This window comes from Phoenix dactylifera, unplaced genomic scaffold (genome assembly GCF_009389715.1).
Source record: "Phoenix dactylifera cultivar Barhee BC4 unplaced genomic scaffold, palm_55x_up_171113_PBpolish2nd_filt_p 000967F, whole genome shotgun sequence".
Classification (NCBI taxonomy): Eukaryota; Viridiplantae; Streptophyta; class Magnoliopsida; order Arecales; family Arecaceae; genus Phoenix; species Phoenix dactylifera.
The window spans coordinates 58,116-78,478 of NW_024068324.1; the positions used below are offsets into that span (position 1 = coordinate 58,116).

Sequence of the window (20,363 nt, forward strand, 5' to 3'; positions counted from 1 at the left end):
AAGTAGTTGGAAAGAAGGGTTTACCTGTTTCGCTAGTTCTAAAGCATGATTCCCATTAAGGTCTAGTTTTTATAGTTTATATTTCCGAGTGCGGCGACGAGCGGCCCCTTGATCCCTTCCAACCTGCAGTTCAAAGACCAGCAACCGTGTTGAAAACGGCTATCTTTCCTCCCAACTTCTCTCGACCCTAAACTACTGACAACCTAACCTTGCTTTCAGAGTCTCGCCGCGTCGTCTCGGTTAATTTTATTGAGCTCACGGAAAGAGCCAATGGTTTGCCCGTGCTTTCTCGATTCAGGCAGAAAAGGTGCTTTAAAAAATAATAATATTTTGCCATCCAGCTTGGTGACATCATCTGAATAGCGTATGCAACCTTATCCCAAAACAAACGGCCTAGCCCTTATTACAAGGAAACCCCTAATTTTGCACTCTATTACGATAATCCCACTTTGCTCAGTTTACAACTATCTGTAGCACCGTGGTATTACCGTCATTATAATCGGTTGACCGAAGCATTTTCGTCAAGTTCAAACCCGCGGCGACGCTGTTTTACCCGGTCCGCAGTACCCCTCCCTTCCCTCCTCTATTTAAACTGTGGCCATGCGAACGCTCCCTGAATAACGTATCCCGAATTCTTTTGCAACTTTTATCCGTTTCATTCGTCACCGGTCCCAAGTAGAAGAAGAAGAAGAACCGAATCCTTTCCAAATACCATGTCTTTAACTGTCAAGTGTAATCCCTATCTCAGTATCCATGCTATTCTCGGCTATCCCTCCAAACGCCCGAATAAAACTCCTTCGCCTTCGCGCCCATTCGAAGAAATCCTAATCCTCCGCCTCCGATCTCTCCTCCCGATCCCCAAGCCTCCGCCGTCCATTTCCTTTCACTGGCTCTCCCGTGCCGTCGATCTCCTCGCCCTCACCCTCGCCGACGCCGCTGCCCTCTTCTCCGACCCCGCCCTATCCGGCGCCGACCCCGCCGGCCTCGCCTCCCACCTCGACGCCAGCGTCTCCCTCCTCGACGCCTGCAACGCTGCCTCCGCCGAGATCGAGCGTCTCCGCCGCGGCCGCCTCCGTCTTCGCTTCTCCCTCCACCTCCTCGCTGGCGACGGCCATGGCCTGCCACCTTCTCCTGACCGCGTCCGGCGCGCCCGCAAGGCGATCGAGGAGTGGGAGACGCTTCCGAGGCGCGTGATCCGAGGACACGCCGGTAATCTGATCCGGCGGCTGGCGCCGGGGGAGCCTCCGCGAGGCAAGTTCTCCGCCGTACGGAGGGCGTTGTACGCCGTGGAGGGGGTTGCGGGCCTGGTGATGGCGGCCATCGTGGCGGTGCTCAGCGGCGGGGAGCAGGGGGCTCTGACCGGAGTCAGAATTTCCGACGAGTTTCCGTGGGGGGAGGCGTTTGACGAGGTGAGGGCGGCAGTTTCCGGCCATCTCGGGGCGGGGTTCTCCGGCGAGGTGGAGGCGGTGGAGGCGGCGGTGAGGGCGGTGGTGGGCGTCATCGACGGGGAAGGTGACGAAGAGAAGCCGGCGAGATTAGGGAGCGCTGTTGTCGAGCTCGAGAAAGCGACGGAGGAGTTAACGTATGGACTCGATCGGTTGTCGGACGCAGTCAATGCGTTGTTCCGTGCGGCTATGAATTCGAGGGATGCCGCGTTGCATTGTTTGCGGATTTTGGTCCCAAGAAGTGTAAACAGATGAAGAAAGAATGCACCCTGTGTTAGCTGGATTGCGTGTCAAAGTGTGCCTGCTTTTTTTTTTTTTTTTTTGGGACAAATAAGTTTGTGGATGCTGCTTGTTTGTGAAAGAAGGTTGTCTTATTTGACAAAAAAAAAAAAAAAAAAAAAAAGTTTGTCTTATTCATATATTTCCTGCTTAAGTTGATGTCTTATCATGTTAACATATTAAATTGTCATAATAGCTAATAAAATAGCATGTACTTTATTCTACTATAATAGCTAATAAAATAGCAGCTATGACATTATAAATGCAATATGATGACCTGCAACTGTTCAGCCACGCCATGATCTGAAAAAAAAGGCCCACCATTCTAATAATGTTATCATTGAAGCTAGTCTTAGCACATTGTCCTCATCTATTTTATCAACCATGTAAATTCTGACCTATGCTATTGCTAAAATGAAAAATCAACATCTTTCCATTGTCCATAGGGAAAATGAAGTATCCCTTATATAAATCAATTGATCCTCTCCAGCCCTATTCCTCATTGATTAGTTGCACATGTAACAAAGACATCCTATTCCTCATTGATTAGTTGCACATGTAACAAAGCCCTATTTGGATTGAGAAAATTGGAGAGAAGGGAAGAGAAGAGGAAACAAAGAAAGAAAACTATAGATCCCCTATTTGGTTAGGAGAGAAGGGAAAAGAAATCCACTTTCTCTCATGTGGTTAGAAAATTAAAAGAAAGAAAAGAAAATTAAATTCTCTTGTTTGGGTAGTAAGTTAGGAGAAAAAAGAAGAGAAATGAAGAGAAACAACTACTCTTCAAACTCCCTTTTTTAGTCTCTCAAACAATGATGAAATTTAGGAAGAAAAGAAAATCTCTTTTTTTTTTTTTCTTTTCCATTGTACCCCAAGTTCTTTGCTTTTCTTCTCTTCTTTATATATCTAAATATAGCCTATAAATCTGTTAAATTGGATTATTTGATTTCCATATTTTGCCATCATTTAATGATTGAACTAACTTTTGGTAAATAGTAATTTTTTGATCATGGTTGCAATTACTTACCTTCTCTTTTTCTCTAAAGGAAAAATTGCTTATATTTTCCTTGTACGCACCTTTTATCCTCTTTATTCGTTCTTTCCTTTGGAGTCTCATAGGCACCAAAGATACTATACCATAGTAGTTTGTCTAGAATGATAGATATTGTTGCTCAAAATCCAATCTAATTGGCAGATGAGCTAATTGGCAAGCCTCTCTGCTTGGTTGAGGTGGAGAAGCATAGCATGATGCTGGAGCTAATCTACAATCATAGAAAATGAACAAGTTGTCGCCAAAATATATCTCGCTAGGAACCCTCCAATGCCTAAATCGGGCAAAATTTTGAGAGAAACTAGGAGAGATAAGAGAGATAGAAGTATGAGAGTATGAGCTCATCCCTAGGGGGTCCTCTGCCTGGTATTTATAGAGGAGAGTGCGAACCTGCACGATTAGAATTGCGTGATTCGCAGAGAAGTAGTTGAGCTCTTTCCATATCAGCTGGTTGGAGCTGTTAGAATATTTCTTTTCAGATGCATTATAATCGAATGCTTTCTTTATTTGCGAATCTAGTATGTTACAATATTCTTTTTCGGATATGTCGAGATCGCGCTGAGCTGTAACCAATCATGCTAATTATTCAGAGATTTGATTAGCCAGTGTTGTCGTTTGGTTGGGGGCTAAGCTGTCAGGCGAGATTTTAGAAATGATGAATCATAGCCATATCACTTACCCCAAACATCTTAATTCTTGGCTCAAGTAAAGAAAGTAGTCAAATCATTCATCGGTTGAGCTAGGCGAGCTGAATTCGAGTTCTCAGATCAGCCCTAGGTGCTTCTGCAGACAAACAAAATTTAATGGTTGGCATAATTTTTATAAAGTCTGTTCCATTTTTGAAGCATCATGTAGACAAACAGAATTTTTCTACTGCAATTATTTCTTCTTGTGATGCTGAAAAGGATCGATTCATGAAAGCCCACAACCTCCAAATACTGAGCTTACTCATGGTGGCCGATAGATAAATGATCAAATGGATGATGAGATCACACTATTCGAGGCTATATACAAGGGGCGAAAGCTTGAATCAGTTTCTTCCACTTGGCAAGTGATTTTCCGTCTCTTAGAGTTCTTTGTCCGGTAAAAGCTTCAGCTTTTTTTCTTCTTTCTTTTCTCCAACATCCTTACATCAGTTTCATCCTTCTGTTGGTCTCTCTTTTCGATGAACCTCTATAAGTTGGCTTCTTCTTTTTTTCTTTCTTCTCCATTTTCTTCAGTTGCCATGGTTGTTGTGGGCACAAGTGTGGTGCATCCAAAGCAAGGAATGCAAGAAACTGCAGTGCAAACAGTGTAAGGATCGACTCATGCTGTTCATGAGTCAACTCCTGAAGAACAAGAGTCGACTCATGCTATTAAAAAGTCGACCCCTGAAGAGCAAGGGTCGACTCATGCTATTAAAGAATCGACTCCTAAAGAGCAAAGGTCGACTCATGCTATTAAAGAGTCGACCTCTGGTCTGTTTCAGATTTAGGTAGAGACGAGAAATGGTCTTCCACCTGCTTGAGACTTATTTGGGTCTTGAGGGAGCTAACCATTATTGGGCTAGGCTGAGGCTCAAAGGCAGAGAGAGCATGCAAGTCATGGGTGTACATGGGCTTGGGTTGATTGCTTTCTCACGTGGTTTAGCCTAGGAGAGTTTTTTGGATTTGGGTCATGATTAACCATGTATATATACACTCACGTATATTGTGTATGGAAGGAATGAAATCAGATGATACTCCTTTCTCACTGAAAACCCTATTCTCTTCTCTTTTCTTTCTCTCATGCACGTAAGCTGCCGTCCCTAAGAACCCTAGGCCATAAGGAAGAAGAGTCAATTTCCGCTTGGCTCTTGTTCTCCTCCACCATCAAAGAACCAGTGATCCACGCCTCTAACAGCGAAAGAAAGTCTCCAGGTGCTATGGTTTGAGGCGATTCATCTTCTCAAGATTGAGATCAGATCCGTAAGGTCTCCTACAATTGGTATCAGAGTCATTGGTTGCTGATTCGGTGGAGAAAAATCAAAATCTGTGGTAAGTCTTCAAAACAGAATTTTCTGTGTTCATTAAATCTTTATTGTGTTATGGCTTCGAAAAATCTCAAAGCAGATTTTGAGAAGTTTGATGGCAAAAAAAACTTCACCCTATAGCAGCAAAGGGTGAAGGATTTGCTGGTGTAATAGCGGATCTATAAGGTCTTGGTTAGGAAAAGACGGAAAGGATCAGTTTGGAAGACTAGGAGGAATTAGAAGAGATTGCTTTTAGCATGATTCGTATGTGCTTGGCTGATCAGGTGCTGAAAGTGAATCCTAGGTTCTTCGGTGTTAAGCATGCTGATTTTTTTTTTTTTTTTTTAAAAAAAAACCATGGCTGAACCTGATCGGGTTGCCTACGTACCCCTTCATAAGGGGGATCAAGCCATACGTAGTTCTTTTTAAGTTTTAAAACGCAGCGGAAAAATCGAATCAAACAATTTAATTCATGCATGCTTACAAGATCAAATCTAGAAATCAGCACCTTAAGAACACATAGGATTATGCCGGAATCGTTTAAACAATTATGCTAAAACTTTTATGCATGATTAACTATCAGATCTGAAATTTAAGAACTCTATTCTGATTAATCTCCGAATATCCATTGAATGGATTCTGGAGATATCTCCGTGAGGAGCCCCAAAAGAGGGTAAAACCTCGGGGAATCAGACCTAGATCTTGACACCATAATAAAAGATTAATGTAGGATTAATACCTTTTATGATGGAAGAAACTTGTGGATCTGATCCTCGACTTCGCAGCCACGCACACGAATGGCCTCTACGAGAAGTCCACGCGAAGTTCCTGAAGAGATCCAATCCTGCGGAAGTGCTAGCTTGCGCAGAATTTCTTGAAAGCTGAAATCTGCCCGTCGGGATTCAATCAACTCTTGATCAATCGTCTTGAAGCAGATGGAGATGAGGTTTGTAAGAGAAGTAGAGGACTCAGATCTGATCTTGAATCTTCTAGATATTCACCCTGAAAACCCTATCTAAAATGGAGAAGAAGAGGAAGAGGAGGCGGGTGAGGAAGAAGGCTGCAATGGATGATGTTTTTGGTGCCCATGTTTGACCCCTTTTAATGGCCTCCGAATTTTCATTCAAAATTCGAAATTTATTTTCAGAAAACCTCTTTTAGTTGGCACATGCAAAGGAATAGGAACAACCCAAATCAGATCTCAACCAAATCTGATTTAAATTCAAATTTTAAACACATGTGCAAGAGGGAAGGAATTTGAAATCCATGCGGCAAGGTAAAACACTTCATAATTTCGAAATCACCTCTTGAAATTCGAATTTAATCCATTCAAAAACTCATACGCCACCTTGGCTGATGGTTTGAATGATTAAAATCATTTAACACATTGCTTAATGTTTGAATTTAAATTCAAATAACAAACAATGTCGCCATGTGTCAAGCAATGGGTCCATGTGCCATGCAATAATTTTGGTTTATTTAAAATTCATGAAATCCAATTCCATGTCACCAATAATTGCCACATCATCTGAGCCTAATCCTCTTGGGTTGCACCTAATCAAATTTGGTCAAACCCAAATTAAAACAAAGCAATTTGGTTGAACCCAATCTAATCAGGTCAGACCCTGATTGAGCTCAAATTGAATCCAATTCAATTTTGGCTCATGCAAACTCAATCAAATTGAATTAATTACTTTGTGTTGGACCTAATCCAATTAGGTCAATCCCCAATTAAGAACAAATTAATTTAAAATTAATTTGATCAGCTTAAGTCCTTTTTGGTTCTAACCTAATCCAATCAGGTCAAAATCCTGATTGAGCCCAAACTTGAATCCAATTCAATTTGGCTCATCCTTAGTACAATTACTCAATCAAATTGAGTTTATTAGTAATTTAATTACTAATTAATCCTTCAATAATTATTTTAATTATTTTATAAGATAATTTGCCAATCAAATTGACCAAATTATCCCTGAATGATTCTTAATCATTCATCAGCTTTCTTGATCAATCAGGAATCTTCTATGCGTGTGACCTCATAGGTTCGAACCTAAGCCGGTAGTATAGGAACAATTTCCTACACTAATTGATGTGACCATCTAGCAATGGTACCCAACGTCCGGATAGGCCGAATATATGCGAAGCAAATATTCTGGAACCCTGAACTATGGTTACTGTATAATTCAATCCCTTTGACTCCTAATGCCAGGATGACTTAGAGCTCACTGTCAATCCTATAATTAGTACATCCATTATGTGATTAACTTTAGATATCCCGTGACTCCTCACTGGGATTACCCTGGCCAAGGTTTTGCTAAATTAATCACAAGACATTATCTCCTGTTTTCAGGAGGGGTCAATTCCATCTTGACTCACAACTGACTACGCAAGTACTTGACTGCACCCAGTGACCTTCCGTCACTGAATTAGAAATTCAGATAGTCCGGTACCAAAGTACAGTGAGTTGCTTCTAGTCACAGGTTGCGGTCTCAGGTCAGAGGGCCAAACTTATACCCATATCCACTCGGAACATCTCTCGACAGTAGAGCATTCCGGAATTGGTCACGTTCAGTGAAATGTACTCCTACACTTCACCTGTGTGGCATACCAGTGTCTCCACACTCCTTGGTTAAGAGGACAACCAACGTATATGTCAAATAACGACCTAATCTCGATAATGCTGTCGTCCTAGTAACAACATATCATTTGGTCGCGAACAAGTTTAAGAACTCAAAGATAAATCCTCCTTTATCATAACATAAGTCCTAAGGACTTCATCATATAAGAGTTTATTTGAAGATGAAATGATGAATAATGCCGAATAACACTTTATTAATTTGTCAATTCATTTACAAAATTCAATCATCAATATGCTGACGATTGACATTTAGGATACAAATCCCAACAACTCCCACTTAGCCTAATGCCAATCGGCACAGTATCTAATACCCATCTTCGACTTGTGTTCGTCGAACTCTTTGATGCCGAGGACTTTGGTAAATGAGTCAGCCAGATTTTCTTTTGTGTCGATCTTCTGAAGATCAATATCACCTCGTTCGACGATCTCTCGAACCAAGTGGTAGCGACGTAGAATATGTTTGGTCCGCTGATGTGCTTTGGGTTCTCTTGCTTGAGCTATGGCTCCAGTATTGTCACAAAATACAGGCACTGGACCATCAATTGAGGGTGTCACTCCAAGCTCGGTGATGAACTTTCGCAACCATACAGCTTCCTTGGCGGCATCAGATGCTGCGATATATTCTGCTTCACATGTAGAATCTGCCACTGTATGCTGCTTGGAACTCTTCCAGCAGATGGCCCCACCCTTAAGAGTGAAGATATATCCCGACACGCTCTTGCTATCATCTTGATCTGACTGAAAACTTGAATCGGTATATCCTTCAAGTTTTAAGTCAGAATCACTGTAGACAAGCCACTGATCTTTAGTATTTCTCAAATACTTAAGGATGGTTTTGACAACCTTCCAGTGGTTGCTACCTGGATCAGACTGGTATCGACTCACTACTCCTAGTGAGTATGCCACGTCTGGTCTAGTACATGTCATGGCATACATTATAGATCCCACTGCCGAAGCATATGGAGTTCTATCCATACTCTCTCTTTCTTGCGAGGTTGTCGGACAATCCCTTTTAGAGAGGTTAATTCCATGGCCCATTGGAAGATAGCCTTTCTTGGAATTAATCATACTGAACCTTTTCAGTATAGTATCAATGTATGTGGATTGGGATAATCCAAGCAATCTTCTAGATCTATCTCTATAGATCTTCATCCCTAGGATGTAAGATGCTTCTCCCAAATCCTTCATGGCAAATTGAGATGACAGCCAAACCTTTATTCCTTGTAATGCAGGAATGTCATTCCCGATTAAAAGAATGTCATCCACATACAAAACAAGAAATATAATAATTGAACCATTTGCCCATTTATAAATGCAAGGTTCCTCTTCATTCTTAATGAAGCCATATGATTTGATCACCTTATCAAATCGTATGTTCCAACTCCGTGAAGCTTGCTTTAATCCATAAATGGATTTTTGAAGCTTGCACACCTTAGACTCATCTGCAGATATAAAACCTTCAGGTTGCATCATATACACCTCTTCTTCTAAATCTCCATTTAGAAAAGCAGTTTTAACATCCATCTGCCAGATCTCATAATCTAAGTGTGCTGCTATCGCAAGCATAATCCGAATGGATTTGAGCATTGCCACAGGAGAAAACGTCTCGTCATAGTCAATACCATAACGTTGACGATATCCCTTGGCAACCAGACGGGCTTTATAGGTCTCTACTTTTCCGTCTGCGCCCCGTTTCCTTTTGAATATCCACTTACACCCTATGGGTTTAATTCCTTCGGGTGGGTCAACTAATGTCCAAACATCATTGACCTTCATGGATTCCATTTCGGATTGCATGGCTCCAAGCCATTTATCAGAGTCATACCTCTGCATTGCATCCATATATGTGATCGGATCCTCATCGTTTTCATCAAGTTCGATAGGATCCCCATCCCGGACCAAGAAACCGTAGTATCTGTCCGGCTGACGTGGTACTCTACCCGATCGCCTTAATGGTACATCTAATATGGGTTCTGGATCTGATCTAATCAAATCCGACTCAACTGGTTCAGTAGATGGTGTCGGATCTTCTACATGTTGAACTTCTCTAAGCTCAACATTAGAGCTATTTGTTCCTTCACCAAGGAATTCCTTTTCTAAGAAAATTGCTCTATTGCTTACGAACAACTTTTGTTCTTCAGCAAAGTAGAAGTAATATCCTTTAGTTTCTTTAGGGTAACCAACAAAGAAACATTTGTCAGACTTGGGTTCAAGTTTGTCTGTCTTCAAACGTTTGACGTACGCCGGACACCCCCAAATCCTAAGGTGAGAGAGCATCGGCTTACGTCCAGTCCACATCTCATGTGGTGTTTTATTTACAGACTTACTTGGAACCTTATTTAGAATATAGCAGGCTGACTCAAGAGCATATCCCCAAAAGGATATGGGCAGATTAGCAAACCCCATCATGGATCGAACCATGTCTAACAGAGTTCGATTTCTCCTTTCTGACACACCATTATATTGTGGTGTACCAGGAGGAGTCCATTGAGAGAGAATCCCATTTTCTCCTAGATATGTCAAAAATTCACTGGAGAGGTATTCACCTCCTCGATCTGATCGAAGAGTTTTAATACACTTTCCAGTTTGTTTTTCTACTTCATTACGATATAATTTGAACATTTCAAATGATTCAGATTTATGTCTCATTAAATAGACATAACCATACCTAGAAAGGTCGTCTGTAAACGTAATGAAATATGAATACCCACCTCTAGCATCTGTGCTCATTGGCCCACATACATCAGAATGTACAAGGGTCAATAAATCACTGGCTCGTTCACCTTTTCCGGTAAAAGGTGATTTGGTCATTTTACCAAGAAGACATGATTCACAGGTTGTCAATGATTCACAATCATTAAAATCAAGGATTCCCTCTTTACTTAACCTGTTCATCCTGTTCTTGTTAATATGACCTAGCCTATGATGCCAAAGGTAGACATCCGTGACATTATCTATTCTAGGGCGCTTATTGGATTTATACATTACATGAACAGGCTGTGACAAAATGTAAATGCCATTACTCAGAATTCCATTCATTACAACAACACCATTCCAAATGACATTGCAATAATCCTTTTTTATTGATATTTCATAACCATTTTTGGCCAAAAGGCCTACAGAAATGATATTCAATAGAAAACTTGGACAATAGTGACAATCACTAAGGACATTTACATGAGAGCTGAATTTAAGTTTAAGAATTCCTAAAGCTAGAACTGGAACTGGTCTTCCATCTCCAACATTCAGGAACCTTTCTCCTTCTTCAAATCTCTTACTGACTTGTAGCCCCTGCAACAAATTGCAAATATTAAAAGGACTACCGGTATCCAATACCCAGGTCGAATTATCACAAATAGAAAAATTGCAAGGTGTTATCATATAAGTACCTTGATTGGCAACTGATTGCCCATTTTTCTTAGGCCGGTTCGGATCGAGGGATGCAATGTAAAGAGGACAGTTCCTCTTCCAATGTCCTTGCTTCTTGCAGAAGAAGCACTCCGCCTTTCTCTGATCAGCCTTTTTATTCTTTTTCTGACTAGGCTGAGCATGGTGCACCTGTTTCTTTTGGATTTTATTTTTCTTTTTTCCTTTCTTAAAGGAGCGACCCTTGGATGAACCTCCCACTAAGTTCACCGTCTTCTTAAGAAGTTGGTGATCATTCTCAAACGTTTGTAGTAACCCCAACAATTGGTGATAATTCACTACAGGTTTCGTCATACGAAAATGAGTGAGAAAAGGACGGTATGATCCAGGCAATGAGTTTAGTATGGCATCCTTCCCCAATTGATCATGAAGGGGAAAGCCAAGAGAGCTTAGACGCTCGATCAACTCAATCATGTACAGTACATGATCAGTTATCGAGGTCCCATCTTTCATTCGGGCGCTGAAGATGGCACAACTAGTTTTGTGCCTCTCAACATCGTCAGGAACGCCGAATGATTCATTCAACACTTGAATGATATCTTCCGGCTGCGTATTCTCAAAACGCCTACTAAACTCATCACTCATTGCTGCCAACATGATGCATCGAACAGTGATCCGGTCACTGAGCCACTTCTGATAAGTGTCTCTGGCCGATCTTGATGCATTAGCAGCGGGCTGCTCAGGTGCTTGATCCGTTATCACATAAAGGATCCTCTCATGCTCTAGCACTATTTTCAGTTTCCTATGCCAATTATTGAAATTTGGACCAGTCAACTTGTCATTGTCCAACAATGAGCGAAGTGACAAATGAGTGGCCATTTCTGCATAAAAAGAAAATTTGGCTATTAGTATATGAATTGACTAAACTCAATAGACTTGGACTTTAGTCTAAAGGTATTCCCACTATTTTATACAAATTGGTAGCCTCTACCTCTAATTCGAAAAATTACTCCTAATTCTTTAGTGGGCACTAGAACCCAATAGATCACATATAGGCCCGAGTGTGGCTCGGCCAACCCATATGCACCTATTGGTAGGTTCTTAACCAATTGCTTCACCAAGCAACTTCTAGTGATGATTTTGCCCTAGGTTTTCCGGCAGGCGTGTGGCGCCTCCACCGAATACCCTAGTCAGGTCCAACCATTAAATGATAGGGTTAAGTCTAATCAACTAATAGACGACCAAGCCCGAGTGTGGCTCGGCTCACCTGATCGCCTATTGAAGGTACACTTAACTCATCATATATTGAATGACAATTCCAATGCTTGATAAGTACCAGGCGTGTCGCGCCTCCAATAATTATCAAAACATTGGACCCATTATCACCCAACTTAATGGGAGGCTATGACCTAGTTATCTCCATAACCATTTCATTTTAAGGACCTAATAATTTTAGAGGATTTCATAATTAGGATAGATGAGAAGATCCGGTTAGTCTAATTTCTCCCACTGACTTCACCAAATCAGATTAGACTCAAACCGGTTAAGGAGACACCTAAATCAGTCAAACTGATTTTCCTTATAGGCATGGGCTAACTCGAATCATTAAGTGATCCAATCAAAATGTGATTGACCATGTCGGCCAGGTAAGTGAGATCGGTGGAAGGGATATGCCATTAACTCGGCAAAGACGAATCAGTGCGAGTAGCTCCCAATTAAAAACCACCGGTCAAAACTGCCAAACTTACCTTAGACACCGACTGGTTAATCAATTTCGATTTGATTACTCAAATGACTCGGGCTACACCTCTGAGCCTAAATCAAGTTCCATCTTGGTCTAATCAAAGACATAGACTTGATCCATCTACAACTATTGTAAATTGATCTAGAATTTTCTTGACCTAATCTAGTTACTACTTAATTAGATTTGATCAATTAATTCTATTTCTCCATGTATGATTCTAACCTTAGGTCTAACCCAATCCTAAGAATTTGATTCAAGCTAACCCATATGCCCAAAGAATTATGCAATGTCAATTAATTGAGTTACAATTCTATTTCATAACACTTAATTCTCAATTAAGTTTAGACTTATGAAAGTTTTGATCATTGCATATTTCTTTTTAATTACATATTAATTACAATCTTTCAGTTCTTAAAACATATTTTCAGATCTGAGTTTTTGTAATTAATCACATGTAATCAGATTTAATTCATGTTTAAGTCATTATGTTTTATGTTCATGCATCACATATACATAACAACATGAATTAATACAAACAACATACATCTTATGTATTTTTTTTTTCACTTTTATTTTCAGATCTGATTTGTTCATTAAAATCAGAGATCATATGAATCATAAACTTTATTTAGATCTAATCTAAACAATATTATGATTTTAGATTTATTCATGTTACTAATCCTAACACAAACATGCATCATATGCATCCAAAATTTCAGATCTACTTAATCATGCATAATCAGCAATTAAATCAATCATAAAAAGCACTTTAGATCTAATCTAAACATGTTAATGATTTCAGATTTAATTGCAAGAATTAAAACATAAAAGTTTAAACATAAACCTTGCTCTGATACCACTGAAAGTGAATCCTAGGTTCTTCGGTGTTAAGCATGCTGATTTTTTTTTTTTTTTTTAAAAAAAAAACCATGGCTGAACCTGATCGGGTTGCCTACGTACCCCTTCATAAGGGGGATCAAGCCATACGTAGTTCTTTTTAAGTTTTAAAACGCAGCGGAAAAATCGAATCAAACAATTTAATTCATGCATGCTTACAAGATCAAATCTAGAAATCAGCACCTTAAGAACACATAGGATTATGCCGGAATCGTTTAAACAATTATGCTAAAACTTTTATGCATGATTAACTATCAGATCTGAAATTTAAGAACTCTATTCCGATTAATCTCCGAATATCCATTGAATGGATTCTGGAGATATCTCCGTGAGGAGCCCCAAAAGAGGGTAAAACCTCGGGGAATCAGACCTAGATCTTGACACCATAATAAAAGATTAATGTAGGATTAATACCTTTTATGATGGAAGAAACTTGTGGATCTGATCCTCGACTTCGCAGCCACGCACACGAATGGCCTCTACGAGAAGTCCACGCGAAGTTCCTGAAGAGATCCAATCCTGCGGAAGTGCTAGCTTGCGCAGAATTTCTTGAAAGCTGAAATCTGCCCGTCGGGATTCAATCAACTCTTGATCAATCGTCTTGAAGCAGATGGAGATGAGGTTTGTAAGAGAAGTAGAGGACTCAGATCTGATCTTGAATCTTCTAGATATTCACCCTGAAAACCCTATCTAAAATGGAGAAGAAGAGGAAGAGGAGGCGGGTGAGGAAGAAGGCTGCAATGGATGATGTTTTTGGTGCCCATGTTTGACCCCTTTTAATGGCCTCCGAATTTTCATTCAAAATTCGAAATTTATTTTCAGAAAACCTCTTTTAGTTGGCACATGCAAAGGAATAGGAACAACCCAAATCAGATCTCAACCAAATTTGATTTAAATTCAAATTTTAAACACATGTGCAAGAGGGAAGGAATTTGAAATCCATGCGGCAAGGTAAAACACTTCATAATTTCGAAATCACCTCTTGAAATTCGAATTTAATCCATTCAAAAACTCATACGCCACCTTGGCTGATGGTTTGAATGATTAAAATCATTTAACACATTGCTTAATGTTTGAATTTAAATTCAAATAACAAACAATGTCGCCATGTGTCAAGCAATGGGTCCATGTGCCATGCAATAATTTTGGTTTATTTAAAATTCATGAAATCCAATTCCATGTCACCAATAATTGCCACATCATCTGAGCCTAATCCTCTTGGGTTGCACCTAATCAAATTTGGTCAAACCCAAATTAAAACAAAGCAATTTGGTTGAACCCAATCTAATCAGGTCAGACCCTGATTGAGCTCAAATTGAATCCAATTCAATTTTGGCTCATGCAAACTCAATCAAATTGAATTAATTACTTTGTGTTGGACCTAATCCAATTAGGTCAATCCCCAATTAAGAACAAATTAATTTAAAATTAATTTGATCAGCTTAAGTCCTTTTTGGTTCTAACCTAATCCAATCAGGTCAAAATCCTGATTGAGCCCAAACTTGAATCCAATTCAATTTGGCTCATCCTTAGTACAATTACTCAATCAAATTGAGTTTATTAGTAATTTAATTACTAATTAATCCTTCAATAATTACTTTAATTATTTTATAAGATAATTTGCCAATCAAATTGACCAAATTATCCCTGAATGATTCTTAATCATTCATCAGCTTTCTTGATCAATCAGGAATCTTCTATGCGTGTGACCTCATAGGTTCGAACCTAAGCCGGTAGTATAGGAACAATTTCCTACACTAATTGATGTGACCATCTAGCAATGGTACCCAACGTCCGGATAGGCCGAATATATGCGAAGCAAATATTCTGGAACCCTGAACTATGGTTACTGTATAATTCAATCCCTTTGACTCCTAATGCCAGGATGACTTAGAGCTCACTGTCAATCCTATAATTAGTACATCCATTATGTGATTAACTTTAGATATCCCGTGACTCCTCACTGGGATTACCCTGGCCAAGGTTTTGCTAAATTAATCACAAGACATTATCTCCTGTTTTCAGGAGGGGTCAATTCCATCTTGACTCACAACTGACTACGCAAGTACTTGACTGCACCCAGTGACCTTCCGTCACTGAATTAGAAATTCAGATAGTCCGGTACCAAAGTACAGTGAGTTGCTTCTAGTCACAGGTTGCGGTCTCAGGTCAGAGGGCCAAACTTATACCCATATCCACTCGGAACATCTCTCGACAGTAGAGCATTCCGGAATTGGTCACGTTCAGTGAAATGTACTCCTACACTTCACCTGTGTGGCATACCAGTGTCTCCACACTCCTTGGTTAAGAGGACAACCAACGTATATGTCACATAACGACCTAATCTCGATAATGCTGTCGTCCTAGTAACAACATATCATTTGGTCGCGAACAAGTTTAAGAACTCAAAGATAAATCCTCCTTTATCATAACATAAGTCCTAAGGACTTCATCATATAAGAGTTTATTTGAAGATGAAATGATGAATAATGCCGAATAACACTTTATTAATTTGTCAATTCATTTACAAAATTCAATCATCAATATGCTGACGATTGACATTTAGGATACAAATCCCAACAGGTGCTACCTGAGATTTGCTCAGAGACAACGGCCAAAGGGCTATGGGAGAGGTTAGAGAACACCTATATGGAAAAGAGTATGACTAATAAACTGTGGTTGAAGAAATAGTTGTATAGTCTGCGGATGCCAGAGAGAAGAGATCTGATTTCTTATATTCAGAAGTTCAATCAAGTTTGCTCGGAAGTCATGAGCCTTGATGTGAAGATTGAGGAAGAAGATAGGACCCTTCTACTGCTATGTTCTCTCCCATTATCATATGATGGGTTGATCACTACCTTGGTGTATGGAAAAGACCCCTGAATTATGAAGAGATGATTGGTGTTCTACGTTCTAATGAGCAAAGAGAGAAGATTTGCAAGGAGAGTTCTAACTCAGAGGTTCTTGCTGTTAATGAGAGGCAAGAAGGCCTCGAAAAAGGGTTAGAGAGAAGTCCAAGGGCAGATCTAAGGCTCAGGGCAAGCAGAAGTCTTGGAAGTGCTACAAGTGTCATCAGATTGGTCACATAAGGAGAAATTGTCCTTTGTTAAAATCTGAGAAGGAAAAGAACTCTTCCAAGGATGGTTCGGCCAGTCATGGTGGTGCTTTTACATCTGAAGACAGTGGAGATGATATCCTAGTTGTTTCAGATGGTCACATGAAGGAAGACATTCGGTGGACATTGGATTCAGCATGTTCGCATCACTATACTTCACATCGGGAGTGGTTCGATACCTATGAGAAAATCAATGGAGGGAGTGTGAGTTTAGGTGATGATCATCCTTGCAAGGTTGCTGGGGTAAGCAACATTAAAGTGAGGATGTATGATGGAGTCATCAGAACATTGACCAATGTCAAGCATGTCCTAGAGTTGAAGAAGAATTTGATTTTATTGGGCTACTTGGAGAAGCATGAGTGTGCTTTTGGTAGCCAACCGGGCAGTGGCTGTTTGAGGATCACCAAGGGGGCCTTGGTGGTGATGAAGGGCAGAAGGATAGCCAATTATCTCTATGAGATGGAAGGCTCAGTGGTGACAGATGGTGCAGAGGTGTTGGCAGCAGCACATGAGAAGCAGTTGGTTTACAAACTGCGGTACTATCGGATGGGTCATATGAGCGACAGAGGGCTCACGGAACTCAGTAAGAGAGGTTTGATTCCAGTTGTGAAAAAGAAAGAAAATGACATATATGAGCCTTGCATTTATGGCAAACAGCATAGGATAAAATTTACCAACAGTTTCAAGCGGAGTGAAGGCGTTCTGCAGCTAGTTCACTTGGATGTTTGGGGACCGGCACCTGTTTCAGCTAGAGGTGGAGCAAGGTATTTTTTGACCTTCATTGATGACTTCTCTAGGAAGGTATGAGTCTATATGATTAGGAAAAAATCAGAGGTGTTTGCTCGGTTTAAATCCTAGAGGGCTGAAGTTGAAAAGAAAATAGAGCAGTCAGTGAGGTGCCTAAGGTCTGACAATGGAGGAGAGTACACAAGCTCTGAGTTCAAAAGTTACTGTGAGGAGAATGGAATCAAACGCCATTTCACGGTGAGGATGACTCCCCAACAAAACGGTGTGGCCGAGAGGATGAGCCGTACATTGACAGAGAAGGCCAGGAGTTTGAGGCTGCAGACATCACTTCCCAAAACCTTTTGGGGTGATGCGATAACTTTTTCTTGTTTTCTTGTTAACAGGTCCCCCAATAGAAAGGTTGATGGAGGCATTTCAAAGGAGATCTGGAGTGGAAAGAATGTGGAGCTTGGCCACCTAAAGGTATTCGGTTGCCCGGCCTATGCATTAGTGGAGGTAACCGAAAGAAGCAAACTTAATCCGAAATCGCAGAAGATGGTCTTCATCGGATATCCACAAGGGATCAAGGGTTATTTGTTGTGGGATCCTTATTCACAAAAGTGTACCATCAGTAGAAATGTTATTTTTGATGAAGAAAGCATCCTGAAGAGGCCGGAAATAGTAGATGAAGTGCAAAAAGCTGGACAGGGCAGCAGTGGGCAGCACTCACTAGCAAGTGATATTCCTTCAAATTCTACCTCGAAACATATTTCTTTTGAGATGGAATTTGGTAAGCATGTTCCCACACGAGTGGAGACCAGCTAGGAGGGCCATCAGTCCAGGAAGAGGTGCAGATAGAGCCACAGAGTTCCGGTTTGAGGGACCTTGTCAGGGGAGTTGCACCGCACAGGCAAAAGCGCATCATCTTAAGCCTGTCAGGTATGGCATTGATGAGACCATCTCCTATGCTCTCATCACTGCCAATGGAGATCTAGAGACATTTGAAGAGGCCATGGAGAGCTCAGAAAGGAAGTCATGGATTCAAGCCATGATGGAAGAGATGCAGTCTCTTGAGAAGAATAGGACATGGCAGCTTGTGGATCTACCGGGAGGTGCTCGAGCCATTGGTTCTAAATGGGTCTTCACAAAGAAAGAGGTGCCTTCAGAGCAAGTTGGAGTTAGGTACAAGGCAAGGCTAGTAGCCAAGGGGTATTCACAGAGAGAGGGAGTGGACTACACAGAAGTATTTTCTCCGGTAGTGCGACATGCTTCAATTCGGGTGTTGCTGTCTTTGGTAGCACAGTATGATATGGAATTGGAGCAGATAGATGTGAAGACGGCATTCGTACATGGGAGCCTAGAGGAGAGGATATACATGCAGCAACCAACTGGTTTCAGGCAGTCGGGGTTGGAAGAAAAGGTGTGTCTACTGAAGAGATCTCTCTATGGTTTGAAGCAGTCACCCTGACAGTGGTACAAGAGGTTTGATACCTTTGTTCTTCGCCTTGGATTTTCTAGATGTAAGCATGATAATTGTGTCTATGTGAAGGATGTGGATGAGGAGAATGCTCTATATTTGCTTCTATATGTGGATGATATGTTCATTGCCAGCAGGAGTATCAATGCAGTGAATGAGCTGAAATCTGCATTGTCCGAAGAATTTGAGATGAAGGATTTGGGTCCTTCCAAAAAAATTCTTGGAATGGAGATTTGCGGAGATAGAAGCAAGGGTGTCCTCCACTTGTCATGGGGAGGATACATTCAGAAGGTCTTGATGAGGTTTGGGATGGATAAATCCAAACCGGTTAGAACACCGCTTGCAAGCCACATATCTCTTTCGAAGTTGCAATGCCCCCAGACAGATGAAGAGAAAGAGTACATGGATAGAGTTCCATATGCCAGTGCCGTGGGCAGCGTGATGTATGCTATGGTGTGCTGTAGGCCCAACATAGCACATGCAGTGAGCCAGGTGAGCAAATACATGGCAAACCCGGGGAAGGAGCACTGGCAGGCACTGAAGTGGATTTTCCAGTATCTACAAGGAACTCGGAAGCTTGGTCCGACTTTTGAGCAACAAGATGGACATAGGAGGAACTCCAATGCCTCAAGGGAGTTTTCAGGTCCACTAGAAGGGTTTGTGGATGCAAATTTTGCAGATGATCTGGATACGAGGAGGTCTACTACAAGTTATGTGTTCAGCATGTTTAGTGGACCGGTTTCGTGGAGATCAACCCTTTAACCTATCACGGCCTTGTCCACCACAGAGGCCGAGTACATAGGAATCATAGAGGCTGTCAAGAAGGCTCTTTGGTTGAAAAGACTCATTCAGAAGATGAGGGTGAAGCAGAGTACAGTAGTGCTGCATAGCAACAGTCAAAGTGCACTGCAATTGGTTCAAAATCCAGTCTATCATGCTCGCACGAAGCATATAGACGTGAGGTACTTGATAAGTGCTTGATAATCTATAATTTAGTTATCTTTCTATAGCACTTATCAATGTTCTTAAACTGATAAATACGTATTTTACAATGAAATTGAATGATCATTGAAATAAATTTAAAATATGGTAAAAAGCAAATAATTCTTTTCTTAAATCAGACTCTAAACTTGTCTCTCTCTTGTTTGCAATCTTTCATGAAAATTACAGGAAAACATATAAGGAGGAGATTGTGTTGACCTGGTTTGGTAACCTGATAGAATTGTAGTCAAGCTAAGATTATAATTAAATGGGTTTTGGTCCTGATTCGATCGAAAGTTATAATTTATTTTGTATGGGGCAGAGGTTTGATTAACCCTTTTTATTAGGTCACGGTCCTGTTTTTAGTCTTGCCTAGTCGAGTTCGATCTGAAGCAGCTTAGCAAGAATTAAATTTAAATGACAATGGGCTCAAGGACAAGTCAACCATCATGACCCACCTCAAACCCAAAGTCAATTCCCAACCAATTTCTTACCTGCCTTCATATAAAATTTATAAATTTAAAACAAAAAAAAGGGAAATAATGAATATAATAAAATAAATAAAAATAATTTCGGGGAGAATCACTTATTCACTATTCATATGAACAGTGTCCCGTAAAAACACTGTTCACATGAACAGTGAGAAATAATGTA

General features: G+C 40.7%; 1 protein-coding gene across 1 annotated transcript; it reads left to right on the forward strand.

Moving 5' to 3' along the window:
- Nucleotides 1–572: 572 nt before the first annotated feature.
- On the forward strand, nucleotides 573–1,832 carry LOC103719128 (UPF0496 protein 4-like). The gene has a single exon (XM_017845720.3). It carries the CDS (start codon nucleotides 714–716, stop codon nucleotides 1,698–1,700), a length of 987 nt encoding a protein of 328 aa, XP_017701209.2. The 5' UTR covers nucleotides 573–713; the 3' UTR covers nucleotides 1,701–1,832.
- The last annotated feature ends 18,531 nt before the right edge of the window (nucleotides 1,833–20,363 follow it).

Bases quoted from the DNA above. Each gene is read 5' to 3' on its own strand.
- LOC103719128 (XM_017845720.3), top strand. From the start codon at position 714: ATGTCTTTAACTGTCAAGTGTAATCCCTATCTCAGTATCCATGCTATT.